This window comes from Austrofundulus limnaeus, unplaced genomic scaffold, assembly GCF_001266775.1.
Source record: "Austrofundulus limnaeus strain Quisiro unplaced genomic scaffold, Austrofundulus_limnaeus-1.0 Scaffold152, whole genome shotgun sequence".
Taxonomy (NCBI): Eukaryota; Metazoa; Chordata; class Actinopteri; order Cyprinodontiformes; family Rivulidae; genus Austrofundulus; species Austrofundulus limnaeus.
In genome coordinates this window covers 946,870-970,707 of record NW_013952554.1, presented here as the reverse complement: position 1 = coordinate 970,707, position 23,838 = coordinate 946,870, and the positions used below count along the sequence as shown (strand labels likewise).

The following is a 23,838-nucleotide window of genomic DNA, read 5'->3' as shown; positions in this document are numbered from 1 at the left end:
ATTACGTTCCTATGCTACATCTTGGATATGTAAGGATTACGTTCCTATGCTACATCTTGGATATGTAAGGATTATGTTCCTACGCTACATCTTGGATATGTACGGATTACGTTCCTACGTTTCATCTTGGAAATGTAAGATTACGTTCCTATGCTACATCTTGGATATGTAAGGATTACGTTCCTATGTTACATCTCGGATATGTAAGGATTACATTCCTAAGCTACGTTTTGGATATGTAAGGATTACGTTCCTACGTTTCATCTCAGATATGTAAAGATTACGTTCCTACACTACATCTTGGATATGTAAGGATTACGTTCCTACACTACATCTTGGATATGTATGGATTACGTTCCTACGTTTCATCTTGGAAATGTGAGATTACGTTCCTACGTTTCATCTTGGATATATAAGGATTACGTTCCTATGTTTCATCTTGGATATGTAAAGACTATGTTCCTACGTTACATCTTGGATATGTAAGGATTATGTTTCTATGCTACATCTTGGATATGTAAGGATTATGTTTCTACACTACGTCTTGGATATGTAAGGATTACGTTTCTACACTACATCTTGGATATGTACGGATTACGTTCCTACGTTACATCTTGGATATGTAAGGATTACGTTCTTAAGTTACATCTTGGATATTTAAGGATTACGTTCCTACATTACATTTTAAATATGTAAGGATTATGTTCTTAACTTACGTCTTATATTACGTTCCTACGTTACATCTTTGATATGTAAGGATTACGTTCCTACACTACAATTTGGATATGTAAGGATTACATCTTGGATATGTAAGGATTACGTTCCGACATTACATCTTAGATATGTAAGGATGATGTTCCTATGTTGCATCTTGGATGTGTAAAACAGACAAAAGAGAGAACAACCTCCCGCAGCAAAAGAGCATGCTGCTGGACAGATGTGAAGAAATACCATGTGAGCTAAATGTCATCAAACACAGATTTGTGTAAGTGTTTGTGAAGTTAACCATCCATGAATGTGTGTCTCTAGCATACACAATAAYGCGATAGCTAAACCGTAAACACAGTAGCGCTCGTCGACTTCATCAACCTTGTTTCGGCCATTGCCTTCTTTGACACGGTGGCCCTCCTCGACAGTTGCTTCACAAAGACATCCTCTCAAATCAGTGGAACACTTTTCAGGGATTTTGTCCATTGATTGTCCACAATTTTCTGAAACTATGCATCGACGTTACAACCCACTTTCATCACCTCGCTCCTTCAAATTACATTCCCCCTCACTTCCGGTTTTTCCAGGAATGGTAACTGTGGTGACATTTTCCCAACCAATCAAAATGTTTGTTTCATGTGGGCTTCATAACGTGCAAAAGGTCAGTTAGCTGATAGATTACAAGTTATATATGACTTTCCACACCAAACATTAGCTCAAAATCTGTAAAATTAACTGAAATGTATGCTTAGAGGTGGCATCTACTTATTACTTTCAGAAAATTTCAATAACCGCTGTCCAATGGTTCATGAGATATTTTGCTAACGCTCCACACAATAGTATTGTGAAGATGTTTAAGTTTCCTATAAATTTGAAATGGTAAGTCATAATGTGCTACTACAGTGGATAAAAGTTATAGGGTTTAATAAAGTATCATATTTTCTTACAGCTACAGTAAAACTCTGTCTTTTGATATGAGTTGTTGCTTTTAAGTCCCCATCTCCTCTCTTCTCCTCGGGTCTGCTCCTTTTTCGCTCTAACTTTGTGGGATAATCAGGTCTCTGCTGCGCAGCATCTACAAGGTGATAAGTTAATCTCTGTAAAGTGCCAAGTTAATGACTGCGCAGTCAATCCTCGCCACCAAACCGGAGACAATCAATCTCCTCCTCCTCTCACCATGCTGTCTGCTGCAGAGGAAGTTACAGTTAATCTGACACAAGGAAACAAAACCTGAAGTCCCTCTGGCACAAGAAGAGGAACAACCAGCGATGTTTATTCTTGCAGGAAATGCTAGGCCCTTATATCCCTCTGATGTTGTGAGCATCAAAGTTTTGTCAGAATTTCAGGTTGAGGCTTTTAATTTCTGTTGGTGCAAAGCGGTGGTTTCCAGTATCTATTATTCATGTTTAATTTATAACATTTGATGCAGCAATTTATCATCTTTAATGCAGCAACTGGGAGAAGTATAGGTTAGATAAAAAAAGAAATCAATTACTATAGCCACAGTAGCTACCAAACTGTCCATACTGATCTAAAGCAGCTGACTGTGCTGAACAGATGAACTGTATTGATCCTCAATAATGCTATTGGTTCAATGCATTCGCAAATATTTGTYGACAGCTGTCAGGTAAAATTACAGACTCCGCTGAACACTTGTGACATTTACTTTTGCCTGTAGAGAAGCACCTGGATTAGAGTGAGCAGTGAGAATCGCTCAATATTTCTCACTCATCATTAACTGCAGAGGAAGAAACACGAGCAAATTGAAAAAAAAAAAGTAGCTACATTCAGCTCTCACCGATGCAGACGACGTCCATGAAGCCGTACATGCCGTAGCATATCTGGAAAAGCAGGTCTTGGCGCTGCCAGCGAGCCGACGGGCTGAAGGACGACCAGACCAGCCAGGAGATGCTGGCCATGAGGAACAGGGAGCCCAGGATGGCTGCTGCGATCTGCACTTTCTCTATCACAGTCAASGAGATGGCCTGCCACTGCAAGGAGACATGATACAGATACTGCATTTACATTGTTGTTTCCCTTTTTTTACTTCTCATAATAGCATAGAGCCTCTCGCTGTGCCCTGATAATTCCTGATTCTTTTGGACACATTTGAGGTCACATTTTATCGTTTAGATATAGAAGGTTTATATTCCTATAAGACTCACATAAAACTCATTCAGCAACTTTGCTTTTATTTTGTCATCTTATAYAATTTTTTTTCATTTTGCCAATTTTAGCTATCAGCTAGACTTTTAATATGCTTTTTTGCTAATACTTTTAGCTATTAATTAGCCTCTCAGTTATTTTTAGATAACTTATTGCTATTTTTAGCAAGCATTTCGTACTCTACTTTAGCTTTCACCTAGTCTTCAGCTACCTTCAGTTAGCCTGTTGCTACTTTTAGCTCTTGATATAGACAGTATTTTGATACTTTTAGCTATCAAGTAGCTATTTTTTAGCTTTTTGCTGGCAGCAGCTATTTTTAGCCAGCCTCATAATACTTTTAGCTATTAATTAACTATTTTTAGTTATGGTATTTCAGTATGTATTTTAGTATTTTTTTATTTCTAGATAACTTATTGCTATTTTTAGCAAGCCTTTTGTGAATTTTGACTTCTGGCCACTCTACTTTAGCTTTCATAATCAGAATACTTTACTGATCCCCGGGGGGAAATTGCAATTTCACTTAGTCTTCTGCTAATTTCAGTTAACCTGTTGCTACTTTTAGCTTTTACTAGTGTTTTGCTTCTTTTAGCTTTAACTCTTCAGTTTTACTTTCTTCAGTAAATGGTAGCAAAGTAATTTAGCATTCTCTTCATTCACACTACATTTTTCCAGAAAATGGAATTTCTTTAGTGAGAAAACTGAAATAAAACTTAACAAGACAAAGACAATAGCTCTGRGTAAAACCATTAGCTCAAAAGCATGAATGGGTGTATTAGTGTGTTAAGCTAATTAGGCTAATTGTCAGATTTTTTCTGTGATCAGATTAAAAATAAGCTAATAGAACCTAAAAGCTGAATTTCAGACACCCTGAAAGATTCCCCTCACAAATCCTCCTGTCATACCACCGAAGGCAAAAACTCRGAGAAAATGGCAATCTTTCTCTTTACAGGATCAAAGAGGAAAGTCTTGTTTAATTCAAAAAGCTTAATTTTTTCCTCAGTTTGTGATCAAAGCCAAACTAGAGCTGCACCTTACACCGTGTGACTCCTGAAAAATGTGTTTTAGGTATTTCTGTATGTTTTACATGAATGTCAAAGAAGGAATAAATGAAAGAGGGTAAAACATACACAGTACTTACTGTTTGTCAGGGATGTTTTTTTGTATTTGCCAATAATGGCAGACTTGCAAACATTTTCACAGTGGAAGATTTGAAAACATCTCTGATGTTGCTCACCTGTAACGGGTTCTTGGTGCTGATGGCAATGACCTGATATTTGTAGTAGCAGAGCTCGCAGGCCCAGGAACCTCTCTCGCTGATCCATTTGATGAGGCATGGCTGGTGGGTGCAGCGAACCGACCCGCTGCAGCGGCACGGGCTCAGGAGCTCCCCCTGCGAACGAAACGAGGGTTCAGTCAGAACCTGACATTTCTTTTCTGAGCACTGCCTTTCATTTAAGGCCTGACGCTCAAAGGCAAAGCTAGATGGTCATAACCTGACAATTTTACAAATACTGAGCTAAAATTTGATATGATAGCAGCTTCATTCACAACATATACAGTATGCATAACGTTAATCACAGAGTTTGACCAAAATGGGTTTAGCTGCATCATTTCTCAAAATAAGATGRTTTAAATTTAAAAAGTTTGCATGAAAAACAGAGAAAATGTGCATACTTGGCTTCTAATTAAAAATGAACTCTAAAATACTGCTGTATATGAATATAAAAACCCATGCAGTAAGTTTTTATTCTGTAAAATTTGACTTATGTGAGGAATTCAAAGGAAATCTCTGCCTACAGAAACCACTGCCAGGCAGGCAATCTCTCCTATAGCTCCCATTGTAGATGTAAAATACACCATACATACAGTTATACATCTTTCCTGCAGCCTTATTGATTTCAAAAGGGCATCGTATGAACAGACAAACACACTGTGCACACAGCACCGTGCAGCAGCCTTGCAGCAGAGCATTCACTCAGGTGTGAAATGAAAGCTTTTCCTTACACCTAGTTGACAGGCAAAGTACTTGATTACCAGCACCACTGAATGTGGAGGATTAGACGCTAAAGCTTCGGTGAAAGAACAAACTGTAACTAAGCTGTGCTCTGGAGTTCTTCTGCCGCTCAGTAAAGGAGTGGAGCATTAAAATGTCCAAACGATGAAGATAACATCGCTTATCGTCTCCGATCAAATCGGCTCTTCCTGTCATAAATGTCTCATGACATCATTCTCCTCCCTGCCATGGAATAAACACTGACTGTCTTCAGTATCACTTTAGTCATGAATAATGACTCAGAAACATGACAAAGAGTGTCAAACAGGCCTCCAAATTTCTTAGAGTCTAAATCAGATGAAAATCACCCAGAAAAACCTGAAAAACCCAAAGTTACCAGACACCCTGAGAGGTTTCCTCGACCGAACCGGTATGTGTCAGGGAGATTTCAGACTTCATTCTGTGTTTGCTAAAGACAGATTTCTTCTTTGAGTCATTGTTGACTTTGTGGCCGACTGTCCAGCATCTCTGACTTTTAATAGACCGTTTAAAATGCGAGTCAATTTTGAATATATTTAGCATAAAAAGGGCTGATTTGCATATTTCTTTTAATCTTCTAGTGACATTTTTGAACTCACTGTCAGGATGTTTTATTACTGAGGCTGTTTCAAATCCCTTATGTCAGCCTATTGACAACCACACACTGGTTGACTGATCTCACCAAACAGCAATGGGACAATGCGTGTGTTTCTTGTTTAAATTATGGTATTTTAAGGGGGAGTAATCAGAAGTGGGGTTTTGTGGAAAGTAAATATCTTACCTGTTGTAGATAGATCTTAAATGGCCTCAATTTGGAGAAACTGTGTTTAATCTAGGCCAAATTTGGCCAAGATTTGAGCTCATAAATAGAATATTTTTGGTCTTGGGRGCTTTTCGTTTATTTTCTTTTTAAACAATTGGTGCAAAAAATATATTAATTAAAGGTTTTGGTTCATTTATGCATTATAAGGCACTCGCAAATCWTTTCAAATGAAGTGTAGTAATTGAGTTAATTAAACCATTGCACATTTTTAAAAAAGAGACATTCTGAATATTCAGCTTTAAACCAACCACTCCTCTTAAGCCTGAACAAAAGAGAGTTTTATAATTCTTCCTCCTGAGCTCTTTTAAATATATCACTAATCTTGATATAGACAGTGACAGCCCCCACCCCCCACAAAAAAAAAAAAAAATGCACAGTTACACATTTGATTCAGGTCCTCAAGAAACTTGGCTCAATAAAAATCAGAGCAGAACCCTTCATGTGTGTGTTCTGATCCATCCATGACGGGAAAAAAATAATAATTGAAGGTAAATATAAATTAGCCAACCCTGTCTGATGGAAGAAATCACCTCTTCYCTCTCTTCTCTAAGCTGAGGCTTTCAATTTGAAGGATAATATCCTCCCCACTGCCCATTATAAGCACGGAGATTGAAACAGAAAAAAAAAAACCCAGCTAGTTTTAAAAATTAAATAAAAAAAATAACATTTCTCCATCATTGTGCTGACATCTCCAACAGATGGAGCAGCACCCTGCTTGAGGAGAAGAGAGGGAAAATTCGGGGAGTTGCAGGAGAAAAGGCTCATCTACAGATGGCCGGGGTGGGAGTGTATTGGCAGCGGGACCAGAACACTTCTGTCGTGTCCAGTGGGACTCAGGACGCTCACAGCGACTGGCCTGATCGCAGCCAAGAGCTGAGACTTGGACCACTCCAGTACAACCAAGGCTGAAGGAAGCAAGAGAGGCCGATAACAAACGTGGCACCACAGCCCACGCACTCAAAAACGCGGCATCTAAATGTCTTTTTGTTGATCAAATAGCTGCTCGGATGAAAACATGGACACAACAGGGCAATGCAATGAGAAGACAAGGAGAATTGCTTTGGCTGCTTTATCCTAAAACAACTCAGTGYCTAATTTTCTCCTCATAAAATTGGATCCTTACCAATGTATATATAATGACATGAAAATAAATGAGGATTGCCTCTGCACACAAGAGCCTGGAATCGATGCGAGTGAACTCTATTAACTCTAACCGAGGGGAATTTTAGTGAAACAGACCGCCTCGCGCAGAAACCAAGTGGTTTTTAAAAATGACCAGCAATGATGGAAACAAACATTTCCTCCACAAAAACGATTTCATTTGTGCATTTTGACAATTTTCRAGTGGCGAGGAGAGGAAAGAAATATGCCCAGAAGAGAGAGTTCCTAAAGGATCATATCATTTCATATTTATTTCCCTATAATGACTCATAATGAGGTTTTTATGAGAACCATAAAAACAAAACAGGTTTCTCCTCTAACTTCCTGATCTCACAGCTTCTGTGGATTTTACAAAGACCAAAAAATGGGTTTAACATTTTTCCCTTAATTTTACAAAATAAAAATAAAAAAATAAAAATAGCAGAGCAGCCATCAAAAAGTTTATACCACATGTGTCACACTCAAGGCCCACAGGCCAGATCTGTCTTTGTTTATAGTTTTATTCGGCACACATTTGAACTTTTTAAAGTTTTAGAGACCGACAAACTCCTAACAGATCAAATCTTTAACGCTTCTCATTTCGCTTCAGTACTGAGCACATAGTGGAAACGTCACGCTGCTGCAAGCAGCAAATTTAGCTAATTTATGACATAGTTAAATAAATTAGGTTTAATTATCTCAGTCATATGTTGGATTTAAAGCAACTATCCAAACAGGAGCAATCAAACCTCTGCAGCTGAGAAAAGATGTCACTGCATCAGAAGAATTTTCAGATTTAATTTCAAGGATTTTTTAAGCTGATTTGGGGGATTGTGTTAAAATGTTTTACAAAGAACTGAATGAGCAGGTCAAAAGAAATAAGGTATTAATGTGTCCTTTTTTTCTTAATCAGTGAGCTGTTTGTTTTAAATTTGATAAAACATGTTTACTGGAAACACAACTAGTATTTCTGTGTGAACCAATCGACTAAATATATAGAAAATTACATCACTGACTGAAATCTCCCTCACTGAGGACCATGTCTGTCATTTTGGTCACTGTCTAAACTGAGTTTGACACAACTGCTCTTTAATGTGGAGCCATATAGGAAGACTGAATCTAACTTAACCTCTAAATGTCTCTCTTGGTGCTCAGAAAAAAAACATAAAATGCTTTGGTCCTGTCGACATTTAGGAGTAGAAGATTTTTTTTTTCAATGCTGCCAAAAATCCTAACGGTTGAACACAAACTAAAAACTGCTGAGTTATTTTGATAACTCAGTTACTAGATTAAAAGCTGTTGCATCAAAAGTTGGGTTGATTTGACCAAATCTTAAAATAAGATAAAGATGAAAAAGTAAAAAACAACTTGTAAGAAGATATTTAACCTGGTTGGCTTTCTTAATATCTAATAAGTTTGGTATTTTAAAATAACATTAGTAGAACTGATGCTTATGACAGCTCAATTTATAATTGTCTAAAAACCCAGATAACTGGCTTAACTCAACTCAGTCTTTTTGTATCTTATCAACAAAATCATTTTAACCCATTTTTAGGTCCAAAACTGGATCAAGTCAGTTTAATAATCCATCCCTGCAGGTTTGAGTCTCAYTAAATTTGACCCAACATTGGATTATAAACTGAATTGTTTTTAACTCAGCAGTCTTTAGTCTGCAATGACGACGACAATAACAATTCAGGTTTCTTCTAACATTTCTTAATATCTATACGTCTGCAAGCACTTCATTCTTACATGAACTCTTCCTGAAAGAAATCTCTATCATCTAAAGCAAAAAATATTTTCATTCTTTAATAAACCAGGTTAAGGTCAAAGTCTGAAGTCTGAATAAAGTAAACACAGCATGCAAGAAAAAAAAGAGTCATTCAAAGGTTTTCTCTAACCAATGCAACCAATAAACATGTTCACTGTTAGAATTAAAAATATTTGCTTAATAATTTGCTTTGATAAAAAAATACATTTGTGTAATTTTATTTGACGTTGACTATTTATCATGCAAATCATCTTTTAATTAATTTTTGTAATGTGTTTATACTTTGAGCTGTTATTATTGTAATATTTGTGCACATTAGAGACACCTCTATTATAATTTCAGCGCACAGATGTAGAAGATAATCCAGTTTTTTTAATGAGAGAGTGAAAAACATTAATTTCTRTCTTGTCTGCTCTTTTTTATTTTGTTGTGTTTTTAAGATTCTTTACATTTAAGCATTTGAAACATCAGATACATTCAGACATTGCTGAATTGGAAATAAAGATTACAGTGTTTGCTCATCAATCTGGTAAAAAAAATCCAACATAAGGTTTAATGAGCTATTAATAATTGTTCAGAACCACACTTCAAAACCCACCCCTTTAAGAAAAGGTAGTACCAAAAACACTTACAAAGATTCAATTATAGACTTCTTCCCCTGTGTGGAGTCGTATTAAATTAGAGTAAGATTGTTTCTYAGTGGCTGCCTCTCTCAGACATTCAAGGCCCTGTTTTTCAGAGGGATGCTTGCAGAAGAAGAAGAAACGCTCTGCCGTTTCCCCTCCCTTCTTCACTCTGTCTCGACTAGCTCAGCCTTGGGGATGGAAGTGTTTTGGAGGTGGACTGTCAGATCAGATCCTGCCCGACTCGTTCTATGTGACAACCTAGAGGCTAAAAGAGAATAGAGGATAAATAATGCCCACACTGCCTGTAACATACAGAAATACACTCATCTCTCTGTCCAAATGTACCCCCCCTCCATTCTCCTTGTTCCCATTTACACCTCAGCAGATCCATATCTGGTCTGAACCCAAACCAACTCACAGACCACAGGAGAAAGGACTGGTGAAAGATAAAAAACATGCATATTGATAAGAGAGGGTGAAATGAAGTGCTATTGACTTGCTGGAGCATTAATGAGATGTGTTGGARGAGGCCATGGGAAATATTATTTTTCCCCCCTCTTTTTTTTTTTCCAAAGCAGCAGTACTTTGTATGCACTGCAGAGCATGCCGACTATCTGTGGAGTTTTTCAGGAAACAATGATGACGCTTTGTCTTTGAGTCCCATAATGGACCCCATGTCAGTAATAATTACCAAGTCTGAGCGCAGAGGTGGACTGATACACTAAATTGCTGTTGGAGTAATTAGTAGATGAAACATGGAGAGATTATAAAGCGAAACGACACAGTAAATGTGCTGCTGGGTTAAAGGAAACACGCAGCTGGATTAAAAGTTGTCTTTACTTCACTTGTTTTAGCCTGATTGTTTTATTGTTACCATCTCTTCACATCTCCTGGTTGATGTAGTGTGACATTAACATGGCTCCAAAGTGTCGTTAACCTGAAGGCTCCTTCCTTTTGTTCTGTACGTCATTGTTGTATTTTTTTTTCCAGGTGGCATGCACGAGCAGCAGCACCAGATATAAATCATGTGATTTTGTCATGCATGTAATGCTTTGAAGTGTTTGACTGTAATGAGTTGTTTCTGCATATCTGTGTGTTTTCCACACCAGGACGAGCTCTTTCATTATCCCCCCACTGCTGTCTTTTATGCAGTGAGATAAAAAGTGAAGAAGTCCAGCTCTTCGTCTGTGTGGATAACAAGAAAGGCACTGGGAGAGATTTTATTCAATTTTTTTTCTAAATGGAAAACAGGCTTACTTAAGCAGTGAGAGGAACAAAAATGCACGAACTTGTTGACCCTTTGATGCTCCTATAGAGAAATTCATTTATTTCATTAATTACCAAGATTAAAGAGGAAGGTGATTACCAATTTCAAGCTACACTAAAAAATAACATGTTGAATGAACATAAAATATATACATAAAATGTTTTTCTAGCAATCAAACTATAATTTAATATTTCTGAGTTTAGTCAGCATCATCGTTTAGATTTAATTCATTTTAATCAGGCAAAGTTAGTTTTCATAAATGATGTTATAACATGAGTTGGACATTCCGTTGAAACAAAAATGAGTCTTATGAGCTACAGCACTTTTAGTTAAAACATTGTCATATTGGACTGTGACTGGTAAATGAATTTCTTGAGAGAGTCTCTAGATGTTTGCAGTGAGTTTTTGTGCGTGAGTCACTTAAATTTTGAATATATTCACAAAACTTGCGCCGTGTGTTTGCTCTCAGAGTTGTCAGAATGGTCATGGACGTCTCAAACCCGCCAGAATTTTCAAGAGGTTAGCGCTGTATTTTGACCAGTAGTGGAGAAAGTACTCACTGTACTTAAGTAAAAGTACAGATGAACAGACAAAAATATACTCTAGTAAAAGTAAAAGTACCTCATTAATATTTTTTACTTGAGTAAAAGTAAGTACTTGCTTTTAAAATACTTAAATTATTAAAAGTAAAAGTACTTGCTTAATGTATTCCCTAATGGTCTTGTAGGAAGACCATTGGAAAATTTTGTGTTCTTTAAACTGGAATCGAGACGAAACCTGTAAATATTGAATAAATTAACATGTGAAAGGAATAAGGACCATACAACCCAGATCTGGTTACGAGCAAAGCTTTATTGCTTAGGCTAGAACCAATCTGAGCTGCCTGAAACCAGGAACTTCCGGTCCTTTTATATCTTCAGTGCCTGATYCGCCCCCTACTGGCCTATGGCTGAATCGCAGGCACTCTGAACAACAATACTCCCTTGATGTATTAGAAACGGTTTCTTATGTGTTGTAAAAATGTTTCGGGCCTGTATCTAAACTATTTTAATCAAGACATAAGTTAAACAATAGATCATAAAAGTCATCATGAAGTGTGTCTACTGTATGTATATTTTTAATACATCAGTGGTGTGACATTTTAGTGAACCATGCAGCAGATAATGCATGTTTTTGTGTTTATCCTCTGTGACACTGGAGAGCTGTAAATTCACCACCAATGTCCTTTATCAAATCTCAACAAGTCGTTTTTTTGAACCAGTTAACTTGAAAAAGTTTTTTTAAATAAGGCCACGAGTGGCACACCTCCTCTGTGGTGGAATCCATTTTGGGTGTGCTGCTGCTGCTGCTCCAGCAGGTGATGCGGAATCGCTCTACTTTTCTTGAACGAGGGTCTGATTGTCGTTTCCTGCTTTGTAGTGGTTCAATGGACCAATTACAGCAATTCCCCTCTCACCACTTATTACTTTCAAACAAAAAACCCCAAAACAAACAAAAAATTTTAAAATAAAAATATGTAATTCGACGTGACATGAATGGAATTTATAATTCAATGCATTACAGAAATGTAGTGGAGTAGAAAGTACAGATACTTAATGTAAAATGTAGGGAGTAAAAGTCAAATGTACTTAAGTACAGCAACACAGTACTTGTACTTCGTTACCACCACTGATTTTGACACTTGCATTGGAAATCTCCTCTGACAGAAAACATCATAGGCTGATGTCCAGATCTACAAAMCACTTTGAAGATAAATAATATTTATTGAAAAACTGCCTATATTAATTTCTAACACACTCCAGAACTATGGGGCGGCTGCCAAGGTGGGCACAAAGCAGCTGGGTATGAGAGACAACAGGTGCACAGGCAAGAATGCAGTTTTATAAGCTGTACAAACAAAAAAAGGCTGTGATTTTCAAAAACTGGTGTTCAAGACATTGCCACATGGCTCACTGGTTGTTTGGCTGCAAACATTTAGAATTTGGTGAGACTGCAACAAAAAATGATGGACTGGCGACCTGTCTAAGATAGACCCCTCTTTCAATCCTGTACAGGAAAACTGTTAATGAAGATGGATGTATGGATGGATGGATGGATGGATGGATGGATGGATGAATGGATGNATGGATGGATGGATGGATGGATGAATGGATGGATGGATGGATGGATGGATGGATGCCTATAAGTCTTCAGTATTCTGATCTGAAGAGTTTGAATTTCTGAATCAATCTATTTCATTTTGTTAAACTTAGATCTGTCTGTATTCAGAGAGAATATTTTTTTTAGTTAATTTAAGAATATTTTTCTTTTTTGTTAACCAATTGTTCAAGAACACTGTGTTATTCTGTTTGAGGTTCCAATTAACCCAGACATCCAAGGGAAAATAAAAATCCACATAAAATAAAACAAAACAAAAGCTCAGGAAGATAAGACTGTCAGGGCAAAGGGGGTTTAAAGTTAGTCAACGCCCCCCTTGGATCCCCCTTATGGTGCTCCATGGTCACAGCCTTTGCCATTTTGTGTGTCCCAAGCTAAAAGGTCGTAAGGAACCATAAAGGTTCAATGCAATTGTTTGAAAAAGCAACTGATTGTGGGTGTTCAAATTTGGGGAAAACATGCAGTTGCTGTTGATTTTATATAATTTGTGTCACACAAAGTAAAACTTATCCTACATTTTGCAGCCCTGCTGAAACAGGAGTGTGGGGTGGCACACCTTTGGAAAGAATCCCTGTATCCGCCACTGGAAGCACTTGCCTTATTAAACCATTATAGCACTTTTTACACACCTCAGTCAATCAGATGTGTCCTGGATGCTTTTTTTTTGTGTGTGTTTGTAACGTCATTACATGTATGCAACATTTAAAATGGATATTTTACTTACGTGCTCTGGTCCCTGGAAGCAGATCCTGCACACAGGCGTCCTGAAGCCACTTTCAGTGTAGCTGGTAAGAGAGAACCTCTCCTCCAGCTTGCCCTTCGAGCAGTCATCAGAGGAGCTGCTGCAGCCGCGCAGAGCCGYCGACAGCTCCGCCGCGTCCACCCAGCCCGCCGCCGGCCGCTCTCCTCCCGGGGCCCCGGCGGCTCCGGCCGCGGACGCCGCTGCGCCCCGGTCCGCGGCGTGGCTCCGCGTCAACGTGTTGTTGTTGTCGGGGACGGGGACGCTCGCCTCATCCGACGATTGGCCGCTCATGGGGGTCGGCGGAGGCAGCGGCGCCGGTGGCCCGAGAAGGAGCACCCTCAGGTCACCAAGCAGGACGCAGCAGCGGCTCTTCAGCATGCCCCGGCTGCGCAGCATCGGGCTGGATCCGGCCACGAGATCACAGCACCGCACAAAGGTGCTGGAGGACGTGCGCTGTCATAAGGAAACACCTCTTCATGTGTCGCTGGGTGAAACCGTGGGCGTTTTCCAGCGTCTGTTGGGGGGAGTTTACAGCTGTTTTTGGCTTATTTTACGCCGGAAGGTGTCTTTAATCCAACCGTGCGAGTTTTCCTATTTCCTTCCCACGAAGATGTAAAATAAATCCCAAGGATGCAAACAAGTGTCTGAAGCCATTAAGTTCACTAAATGAAGCAGCCAAAAGAGGAAAGCCAAATGTTAGACTGATGGGGATATAAATTCATGTAATAAGGCTGTATGTTCACTCAGTGTCCAGTCATTTCATGGCCTTAATGGTCTGCCAGCTGCAACATAAACTATCCAGACAGGCTTCTTCCTTCAATTTCATCAAAACAAGCCAACATTTAAACCTGCCTGTAAAGGCTCAAAAACAAATCTGCAAAATCAACATTTCAGCAATGAGAGGCGCGTTTAAAGCCCAGAGTGCTGTAATTAAGCCAATCGATGGTGTGTGCCATGTTGGGAAGCATATTCTGCCTTACCTGCTTAGCTACACCGATCTCTATACAATTCCAGGATTTATTTTGCCCCACTGTTATTTTTCCTCCTCTTCCAGCCCAGACTGCGGCTCGTTTTACGCGTCTCTCCGTGAGGCTTCCATCCCCAGTCATTCGGATCTCCGCGTCCTCGTTTTTAGGGGTTTAGATCCATCTGGTATGATCCAGCCCGAACGTCGGAGCGTCCTGCTTCGGTTTGGGAAGCGTCCGTGGCCCCGGATTCGTCCTGCGATCATTGGCTGCTGGGTCGGCGCTGCAGCTTCAGCACCATGATTCCTGGGACAGCTCCCAGACGCTGCACGTCACCGGCGCACGGTGATGCAAGCAGGCGAACCATCCCTACAAACTGTGCACAAACACACAGCAGGGACAGCCCAGGTTTATTACACGGCCTGGGCTCAAAATGCAAAAAAAGAAAAGGTTGATCAAAAAAAGGGGAGGTGCTTCATACGTATGACCCACACAAATTAAATCAGCTAGATGACAAAATAAGAGATGTTTTGATACCCTCACAATGAAAAAAAGTGATTTAAAAATAATATCTGATGACGCAAAGATATCAATCTTGGGTACCAATGAATATATCATTCCCTGCTATTAGAAGGATTTTTTGTTATTATTTCACCCCAATTTCTGCAAAATCGACTCATCTCATCTTGACATGTGTTCTAAAGGTTTATCAGTTTATTCCTGAATGTCTTTAAAATGCAGTCAGTGGTTCATGAGTTCATGACTAAGAACACCTCCAAAGGGGTACAAATTCCCACAGCCAATATAAATAACTCATAACAGTCCATTCTGTAAATTAAAGACTAAACTCAAAAGGCACTGCAAATAAAACAACTTTTAATACATCAGAACATCAGGACTTCCACATCTATCCTAATGTGTTTTAAATAAATCACAAAACCTTTCATCAGTGTTTGCTCACATTTTGTAAAAAGAAAATTATAAAAAGTTAACATTTTGAGAGTCAAATGTACAAAACACAGAAGTAATTCCATGTTTTAAGTGCAGCTGAGTAAAATGACTGAATACTGGATCTGAACACTCAGAGTTGTACTCTCGTCTTTTGTGAAAAGTCATATATGATTGCAGTCAGGTTAGTGATCATGGGGCGAGCATTAATGAATTGCCATCTTTAAAGTGCCACACTGAGCTCTCGCTCCTGCTGCTTTTCTATTCTGGCAGCAAATTCCAAGTGATTGCTCTTACATAGCATCTCAAGTGCAAAGTACGCCTGATTAAAGAGGCACTGAAAATAAGCCAACCGTGACAGCATGAGAGGATTTTGGGGGAAAATATCACACATTATCGTAGCGTAGCTTTCAACGTGGCGAAATAAAGATTCAGCACTTTTGATTTGATCTTCCTTTTCATTGAAAAATTGACGCAACTTAGATGCTTTCAAAAATAATTAAGGAACAAAGAGCTGTGCTCGAGTTAAATTTGATTTCAAAATCTGTGCAATTTGTGCCACTTGTTTTCCAAAAAGAAGGTTAGCAACCAATAGATTAGTGGGCTTTTCAGTGCATTTCTAAAGTTGTGGCTATTTGTAGGGATATTTTGCAAACAAACAGATTAGCCATCACGGAAAAAGAGGTTTTTGCAAACATATGGCAAAACATTATTATATTATATTAAAAGTAAAAACGGGYTTTTGGTAAAAACATATTTAAAGTTAAGTTTTCTGCTTTGATACAAATTTGTCCTAATTTTGTGATCACTAAAATTGTGTTGTATTGTTATGTTTTTATTCCTATATCGTTAATTTTTCATCAATGCTCATAGTCTTGCACAGTCCAGTGTTTGGATTTTAAAAAGATTTTTCTATTTGTAACAAAACGAATAGCAACATCATATTTCAAACCTTTGGCACAGGTGTCACAAGCCATGTTTCCGTCAACTTTTTAATGCACATTTATAAGTATCACATTAGAAAAGGTGACTGGAAATGACACGTTTGGGAAAAAGTTCCTCTATTTTGCAAAAAACAAWGATTTTACTTTCACTAGAGGTGGTTTTGGGATTTTTCAAAAAAAGATTTGATGTTCTATAGGGGAGATGCAACACATTTGCCGAATACATTCTGATATAGCGAACATTTACCTCACAGGACTGGTCGGCTGTTCCTGTTCAATATTGTAGCTGGACCCTGCTCCTGCTGTTGGCATCTTCTCAGATATTCCCATAATGTGAAGAGAATTACATTTCTTAATTACAACTTTCCCGATAGCAGCAACAAATTCCTGATGACTTCTTTACATTGTCCTGAGATGTGTGTCCCTGTGAGTTTGCAGCTTCTACTTCCAATTTACAGCCATGCATAACATCTGACATAATTGGTTGATTTGCTCCAAGCCAGTTGATGGAGACATGTTGGATTCACATTTCTTCTTCTTTTCCTTTTTTTGCAACATTTTAAAGGTTCGCTCAAAATTGGAATTAAAACTGGATGGAAACACGACCACCGTCCACCTCACTGACCAGAAACAACCTTCCAGTGAGCCAGAAAGGGCCYGTGGGCCATCAGTTGATGATCACAGTTTATCGCCTTTTATGGCTCAGGACCTAACCTGCACATTTTATTTAGTGAGAAAGGTGGACAAATGTGTTATTTTTTTGTGCAAAAGCTGCAAACCCTCAGTCAACAGCACAAAAGTTTGAATCCTTCTCTTTAGAAATAGTTGCTAACTTCTTTCAAGCTAATTCATCTCATATTTCTAGCAATAAAAGTGGATTTGGTAAAAAGAAAAACTTTAAGGATGCATCGTAGCACAATATTCAAAGAAAGTGTAAACAAAAAGAAAGAAAACACCCCAGATTTGCCATGCGTTGCATTTAGTTGGCGCATGCGCATTAGACTTCAACCATTCATACGTTTTGGTTTTTTTTTTTTATTACATCAGCAATTACGTTTATCCCATCGATGTGTTATGATTTCATTATTATGTCTAAGATGTAATATTATCCACCCGACCTCACCGTTGCTTGCACGTGCCGACTTGTTTACTTACGTCACTTCCTGCGCGGCGGATCCTGAACCTAAAGTTAGCAGCTTATGACAGATGTTTCATCTTGCTTTGTTCCTACAAAGCTAACATTTACTTTAGTATTTAGATAAGGTTGTTTTTCAAGCAAGCCGTCCAAATTGAATGCTCGCTTTTATGATGTTTTTAGTTTAAACATAAGCGTTTTTTTAGATTTGGTGGTTGGCCTGTGTTAGCCTCKTTAGCTGCTGCGGCTAACTCTGAACTTTTAAAAGCTACATGGATCTTTATGTAAAGAGGATTTCACTTCAAGGTGAGCTCAGGTTTTAGTGTGTGCTGGTCGTGTTCAGGGGCAAACATGTCCAATCAGCTGACCGCGGAGCAGCAGCGAAAGATCGAGGAGAACCGACGGAAAGCTTTGGAGCGGAGAGCCCAAAGACTCGGACAGGCTGCCGGTACGAAGCCGCCCTCAGTGGGATCCGGTGTCGCCGCAGTCCGACCACAACCTTCCAAACAGGTCGTCTCATTAGTTCCTGCTGATCACAAAACATCTAACTCTGCACCACCAACCCTTAAAAAAGACCAAACCCAGCAACCTCATCATCTGCAGCCTGGCACAGGCAATCAAATCAGCCAAAACTCTGTAAAAAACTCCTCCACACGGGTGAGTTCTGTGCAGAACGGGATCATTTGCTCTACTGCACTGGTTTGCAACGTGTTTATTTGTATTTTCAGGTCACTGGCCCTCATCTTCAGGCCGATCTACGCCTGAACACATCTGGTGGAGCTCAGCGTGAATTTAGTATCGCCTCCAGCAGTTCTGGGAGTGTGGTTGGCTCCTTTTACAAGCAAGCCAGCAAACCTGTGCAACTTTCTGCAGCCAAGCCTCCTTCGCTCTCCACCTCTGTGCCTGCTGTACCTGCAAAAAAACCTGCCATCTCCGTCAGGGGGAAATGTGTGCTTCATGCGGAGAACCGTTTCAGAGTGGAAGTAGGCTACCACGTGGAGCTTATTTCTGTTTTCAAATCCATCCCCTCAAGGAACTATGGTAAGATCCTGCCAGGGTAGGACAAATCATTTTATAATGAGGTAATTATTATTATTTTTGTCTTTATAATAACACAATATTTTCTCTGTTTTAGACCCAACAACAAAAACGTGGAACTTCAGTCTGGACGACTACAGGCAGCTGAGTACGAAGAACTGCCAGTAAAACTCACGCATCCTTTTAAAGCAGATTTGTTTGCGTCAGCTGAGATGTTTTTCTCTTTGACCACGTGTTGCAGTGGACCAAGCAGCTGCCATCCCCTCTGTGTCTTTGAGGCCTCTGGAGGGAGCAGAAGCGTTGGGCGTTGCGGCTTCTAGCCGACCTTGTGACGGTGCAGCCCTGTCTGCGCTGCTGAGGCTTTGTAACGGCTGGCAGAAACCCGGGGCTACTGTGCGGGGCCAGTGCGTCTTGGTGTCCCGGACCAAGTTTGAGGTTGACATCCTTTATCAGGCCGATGTCGTTGCAGCATTTAAGCAAATGCCAACAAAAAGCTACGGTGATAGGTTCTTCTTATTTACAGTTCTTGTATTTTTGCTACATATATAACACATTTATTTACTTGTGCTGCAGATGTGGCCACAAGAAAGTGGAGCTTTTCGCTTGAGGATTACAAAAGACTCAGTGAGTAGCACTATTTTAATTTTTTTTTCTTTTTTTCATATGCCATCTTGTCTCACGGAGCTGTGTTCCTTACTCAGTGGATCTGCTCGGTGGGATAGCAGCAGTGGAGGTGGAGCCTCTTCCCAGGGCAGTAATCCAGGCCTTCTCTGCCAGGTTTGATGGGACGGAAGCCAGGTGTTTAGCCGTCCCTGAGGCAGACCTCTCCAGCATCGACCCCTCGCTCACCTCCAGCCTGATGCCCTTCCAGAGGGAGGGAGTCAAGTAAGTGTCTCTGGGCAGCAAGTAATGCTTTCTCTGCATTGTGAAGCCAATAACTCAAGCAATGCTATGTCACTTATAACCCTTCAGTCTTGTGAAAATAAAAAAAATACTTATGTGCAGCTTTTTAATTATTGCTGAGTGCCAATTTTTTTATTTTGAACATATTTTTGTTGCAGCTTTGCGGTGTCCAAACAAGGCCGCCTCCTCCTGGCTGATGACATGGGTCTGGGGAAGACGGTGCAGGCCATCTGTATCGCCGCTTATTACAGGAACGAGTGGCCTTTATTAGTGGTGACTCCGTCCTCTGTGCGGTTCACGTGGGCTGAGGTAAAACCAATCCGCTGTAAAATGACTCGTTACTTCAGTGTTTCTGCTTATTATGGGTTTAATTTGTATTTAATGCTATCGATTGTGTGAACATTTTCGTATTTAATGGGTCGTTTTATAAAATAATTTTGGAAGACTGAACATGTTTAGACCAGCCGCCTACTGGTTTTAAACAGCGGTTTATAATCACTAAGTACATTTACTTCGTTACAGTATTAAAGCAGTTTTTATTAGAGGATTTGTAATTTTACCAATTATTTTTGTAAACAGCTACTTTTACTTTTTTCCTTACGTTTTAAAGCTACAAATTATACTTTAACTTCTTTATTTTAAAATGTAACACCTAGTTACTTGTTACAAACTTAAATATATTCAAACTCATGAAAGATGTTTCTGCACTCTAAAAAAATAAATGTTGAGTTTATTCAACAAAGTCATGCCATCTGGCTCCACTAAGATTAGTCGAGTAAATTGAGCAAAGAATATACATATATTGCTCATTTTACTCAACCTGGTTTAGTGGAACCAGTTTGGTTCAGTAAATTCAACATTTTATTTCTTAGAGAGTGTGTAAAAGTACTTTTACGTTCCCAATTTTTGTGAACACTTTTATGACTTTTACTTGAGTAGTTTTCTCATCAGTGACATTTATTTTTTTTTACCAAAGTCATTTTCTGTTCATATAATTTTACTTTAACTTAGTTTTTTTTCCCAAGTACTTTATAGACCTCTGGTTTTAAATTTGTGTTGTTTTTGACTCATCTTATTTACAAATTGAAATACCTCATTCTCATTATCTCGTTTTTAAAATCGAGGTTTTGTTTATCATTTAAGCTTTAGGTGTTTCTCTTCTTTTCTTGCTTCAACACATTTTTCCATCAGCTTCATCTGGTCTCTGTTGATAAGTTGGTTTGTCCTTAAAATAGTTTGGATCAAACCCAGTCCTCCAGTCAGGAGCTGAGATCACAAAACAGTTTAGGACAGGATGTCGTCCCATTACTGAAGACACTTAATTTGTCAGGTCTTTTCTTGTCTGGATTACTGACCTGCTGTTAGTGTGAAAATGATCACTAGCAGGTTATATTTGTGTAAACCCAGCAGTGAGAGGTGTTTGGTTTCAGTATCTTCCTGTTACCCTTCAGGCCTTGAAACGTTGGCTTCCCTCTCTGAGTCCCGACAGCATCAACGTGGTGGTGAAGGCCAAAGATGATATGGGATCTGGTTTGGTCAACATCATCAGCTATGACCTGTTGAGTAGGATGGGAAAGCAGCCCCAACAGAACTCCTTCAGCGTCCTCATCATGGTGAGCTGTTGGTCAAGCAGGAGCGTTTTCAGGATCTTGAACTTCTAATGTTTAATTTTGTCCTTAAAATGCCCATCTGATTTCTAGGGGTGCAACGATATAGAAAATTCACGATTTGGTTTAAAACTCACGGTTCGATATTTTTTTGATACAAAAAAGTAGGGGTGTAAGAAAATATCGATACACTGAAATATCGTGATATTTCATTTCCCGATACTGTATCGATATTCTAAAGCCCTGTATCGATTTTTAATTAAGGTTTAAAATGTCAACCTTCTTGCCAACCGTTCATTTTTATGTTGTAGTTCAGCCTCTGACCACTAGTTGGCAGCAGTGAGCCAGCCACTTGGCTCCTCTACCTCTTGAGCGCCAGAGAGTAAGGGTAGCATTAGCATTGTGAGTAAACATTAGCTTTTCTTTTTTTTCAGTAAGAGGTTTTTATTTAATATAATTTTTGGAACAAAAAAATCGCAATATCGCAATACATTGCCTTGCTTACAGTATCGCAATATATCGGGATAAATCGTATCGTGATCCCTCTGTTATGAAATGTATCATATCGCTAAATTCTTGCCAATACACAACCCTACAAAAAGTGAAATTTTCTTGCCCTTTTTAACTTGTAATTTATTGAAATTAATTCTGAATATTTGTTTAACCTCAAAAGGACAGTTTTTATATTAAATGTTGCTGAAACAGCAAGTTTCTCTGTGGATCTGCGCTCAAAAATGCAGACTAGGTGGAGTAGTCGAACACAGATCCACTGATCCTTCAACACAGAGCATCTTCAGAAGACATGTTGATTAAAATAAATTATAAAAACCTGTATTGTTCCATACAAGTGTGTATTGAACGGTTCGATATGGTACATGCATTGTTGCACAACTACTGGTTTCCTCTGTGCAGGATGAGTCTCACTTCCTAAAGAACATGAAGACAGCTCGCTGTAAAGCCGCCTTACCTCTGCTAAAGGTAACACGACTTTTTTAATAACAAGTCTTTTACAGTATTTTCAAACTTACATCAACTTACAAAGCGCATTTTTTTTTAAATAGTTGTAGGGTCTGAGCTGCTTTTTATTTACTTATTTTTTATTTTTATTTTCAGGCAGCGAAGAGGGTAATTCTTCTGTCCGGGACCCCTGCAATGTCCAGACCCTGTGAGCTCTACACCCAGATCCTGGCCGTCAGACCTTCACTCTTCCCTCGCTTCCATGAGTTTGGGCTGCGCTATTGTGACGCCAGAGAGGTAACTTAAGTCAGAGAAATTCAAATTTAGAATTCCTCTTGGTTAACAGATCGTCAAAGAAATAAATTGAAACAAATTTACTCATTTTGTCCGTCTGTTGCACTTAACCTTTTTTTACCTTCAGAAAAACTGGGGCTGGGACTACTCAGGCTCATCTAACCTCGGAGAGTTAAAGCTGTTGTTGGACGAGTGTCTGATGTTGCGCCGCCTTAAATCCGACGTCCTCTCTCAGCTTCCTGCCAAACAGCGCAAGGTGGTCACAGTGACCATAGACGGGATCAATACTCGCACAAAAGCTGCTCTCTCAGCTGCAGCCAAGGAGTTAGCCAAGAATCATCACAGCGTAAGCCACAGCTGTCAACTTTTTATTATTATTACCTTGCAGTCTTAAAAAAAATCTATGATTTTGTGACATTGAAAGCCAAAGCAGAAGCTGCAATATAGCCCATATCAGCAAGCTTGCTACAGTGAATAATCTGCTCATATTAACTGTAGATGATGCCACATTGATTACTATTTAACAGTTAATTTTTTTATATTTCCAGCTCTAATGGCCGAAATGCAACAGTGTTTTTTCATTTTAATAATTAGGACTCTAAGATAATTTATTTTTCTTTAGGCAAAAGATTTTTGTTCTCTTCCCACGAGGGATGCGATTCAGACCTGAAATAGAAAAATGCCTCTAAATGACTCTGAACACTCCAGTCCAGCCTTATTTCCCCTCTAATGGGAGCGAGTTGCTGAGCATGATTGTGCATAATCACAGTGCTCATCAGAGTAATGGCAGTCGCATCAAATCTTCAAACAGAATCTGCTGTCAGTTCTTATCTTGTGCCGCTTCTTATCTCGTTCTCAGAAAATGGAGGAGAAGGAAGCGCTCCTTGTCTTTTACAACCACACGGCTGAAGCCAAGCTGCAAGCCATTATGTAAGTGGAGACCTCCTAATGTCGGGCATCAGTGGGTCGGATCAGCTCGTGTTCGATGGAAGCGGAGATTAAAATGTGAAATGAAACTGAATCTTTTGTGAGAACAGTGGGATCTCATTGGGTTACAGATAATCTAAAGACTTCACGCGTATAAATAATCTGGTATCTTTGTGTGAAACATTACAGTGTGTTCTGTCTGTCAGGGAGTATATAACAGACATGCTGGAGTGTGGGAGGGAGAAGTTCCTGGTGTTTGCCCATCATAAATTAGTCCTTGATCATATCTCCTCTGAGCTGGTTACAAAGGTAAGATGTGCCCAAGGTAAACTGTAAACCGTGTTTTAATCTGATCAAACTGCCGTCCCATTAGCACTGCTTCATTTTAATCTACCACCTGGAATTGTCGCGTTTTCAAGATCGAGTTGCTTTGTTTTCCCCAACAGGGCGTCAGCTTCATCCGTATAGACGGGACGACTCCGTCAGCGGAGCGGCAGCAGCTGGTTGAGAAGTTCCAGTTCTCCYCCAAAGCCTGCGTGGCGTTACTGTCCATAACTGCGGCGAACATGGGTCTCACGCTGCACTCGGCAGACTTGGTGATCTTTGCAGAGCTTTTCTGGAACCCAGGGGTACGTCTTGGCAAGTTGTCGCGTTCATCTGTAGTTGTCGTTTTGATTTAGATTTTGGT

The 23,838-nt window shown here is 39.4% G+C and overlaps 2 protein-coding genes across 3 annotated transcripts in view; one reads left to right on the top strand and one right to left on the bottom strand.

Moving 5' to 3' along the window:
- Positions 1-421: 421 nt before the first annotated feature.
- On the bottom strand, positions 422-14,836 carry marchf4b (membrane associated ring-CH-type finger 4b). Of its 2 annotated transcripts, XM_014016718.1 has the most exons (4): positions 14,413-14,836; positions 13,415-14,094; positions 4,109-4,264; positions 422-2,699 (listed from the first exon to the last, which is right to left on the bottom strand). In XM_014016718.1, exons 2-4 carry the CDS (start codon positions 13,826-13,828, stop codon positions 2,496-2,498), a joined length of 774 nt encoding a protein of 257 aa, XP_013872172.1. In that variant the 5' UTR covers positions 13,829-14,094; positions 14,413-14,836; the 3' UTR covers positions 422-2,495. The 2 variants fall into 2 exon arrangements, with proteins under 2 accessions (XP_013872172.1, XP_013872173.1); XM_014016719.1 differs by having other exon boundaries at positions 13,415-14,836.
- A 2,603-nt stretch (positions 14,837-17,439) lies between these two features.
- The window catches only part of smarcal1 (SWI/SNF related, matrix associated, actin dependent regulator of chromatin, subfamily a-like 1), an 8,346-nt gene continuing 1,947 nt past the window's right edge, over positions 17,440-23,838 (top strand). The window contains exons 1-14 of the mRNA XM_014016715.1: positions 17,440-18,081; positions 18,153-18,465; positions 18,560-18,610; positions 18,704-18,961; positions 19,036-19,086; positions 19,164-19,347; positions 19,524-19,674; positions 20,817-20,978; positions 21,885-21,950; positions 22,086-22,226; positions 22,351-22,569; positions 23,083-23,153; positions 23,357-23,459; positions 23,597-23,779. Coding sequence (XP_013872169.1) covers positions 17,776-18,081; positions 18,153-18,465; positions 18,560-18,610; positions 18,704-18,961; positions 19,036-19,086; positions 19,164-19,347; positions 19,524-19,674; positions 20,817-20,978; positions 21,885-21,950; positions 22,086-22,226; positions 22,351-22,569; positions 23,083-23,153; positions 23,357-23,459; positions 23,597-23,779 — 2,259 coding nt within the window. The 5' untranslated portion in view covers positions 17,440-17,775. The remainder of the gene's footprint in view (positions 18,082-18,152; positions 18,466-18,559; positions 18,611-18,703; positions 18,962-19,035; positions 19,087-19,163; positions 19,348-19,523; positions 19,675-20,816; positions 20,979-21,884; positions 21,951-22,085; positions 22,227-22,350; positions 22,570-23,082; positions 23,154-23,356; positions 23,460-23,596; positions 23,780-23,838) is intronic.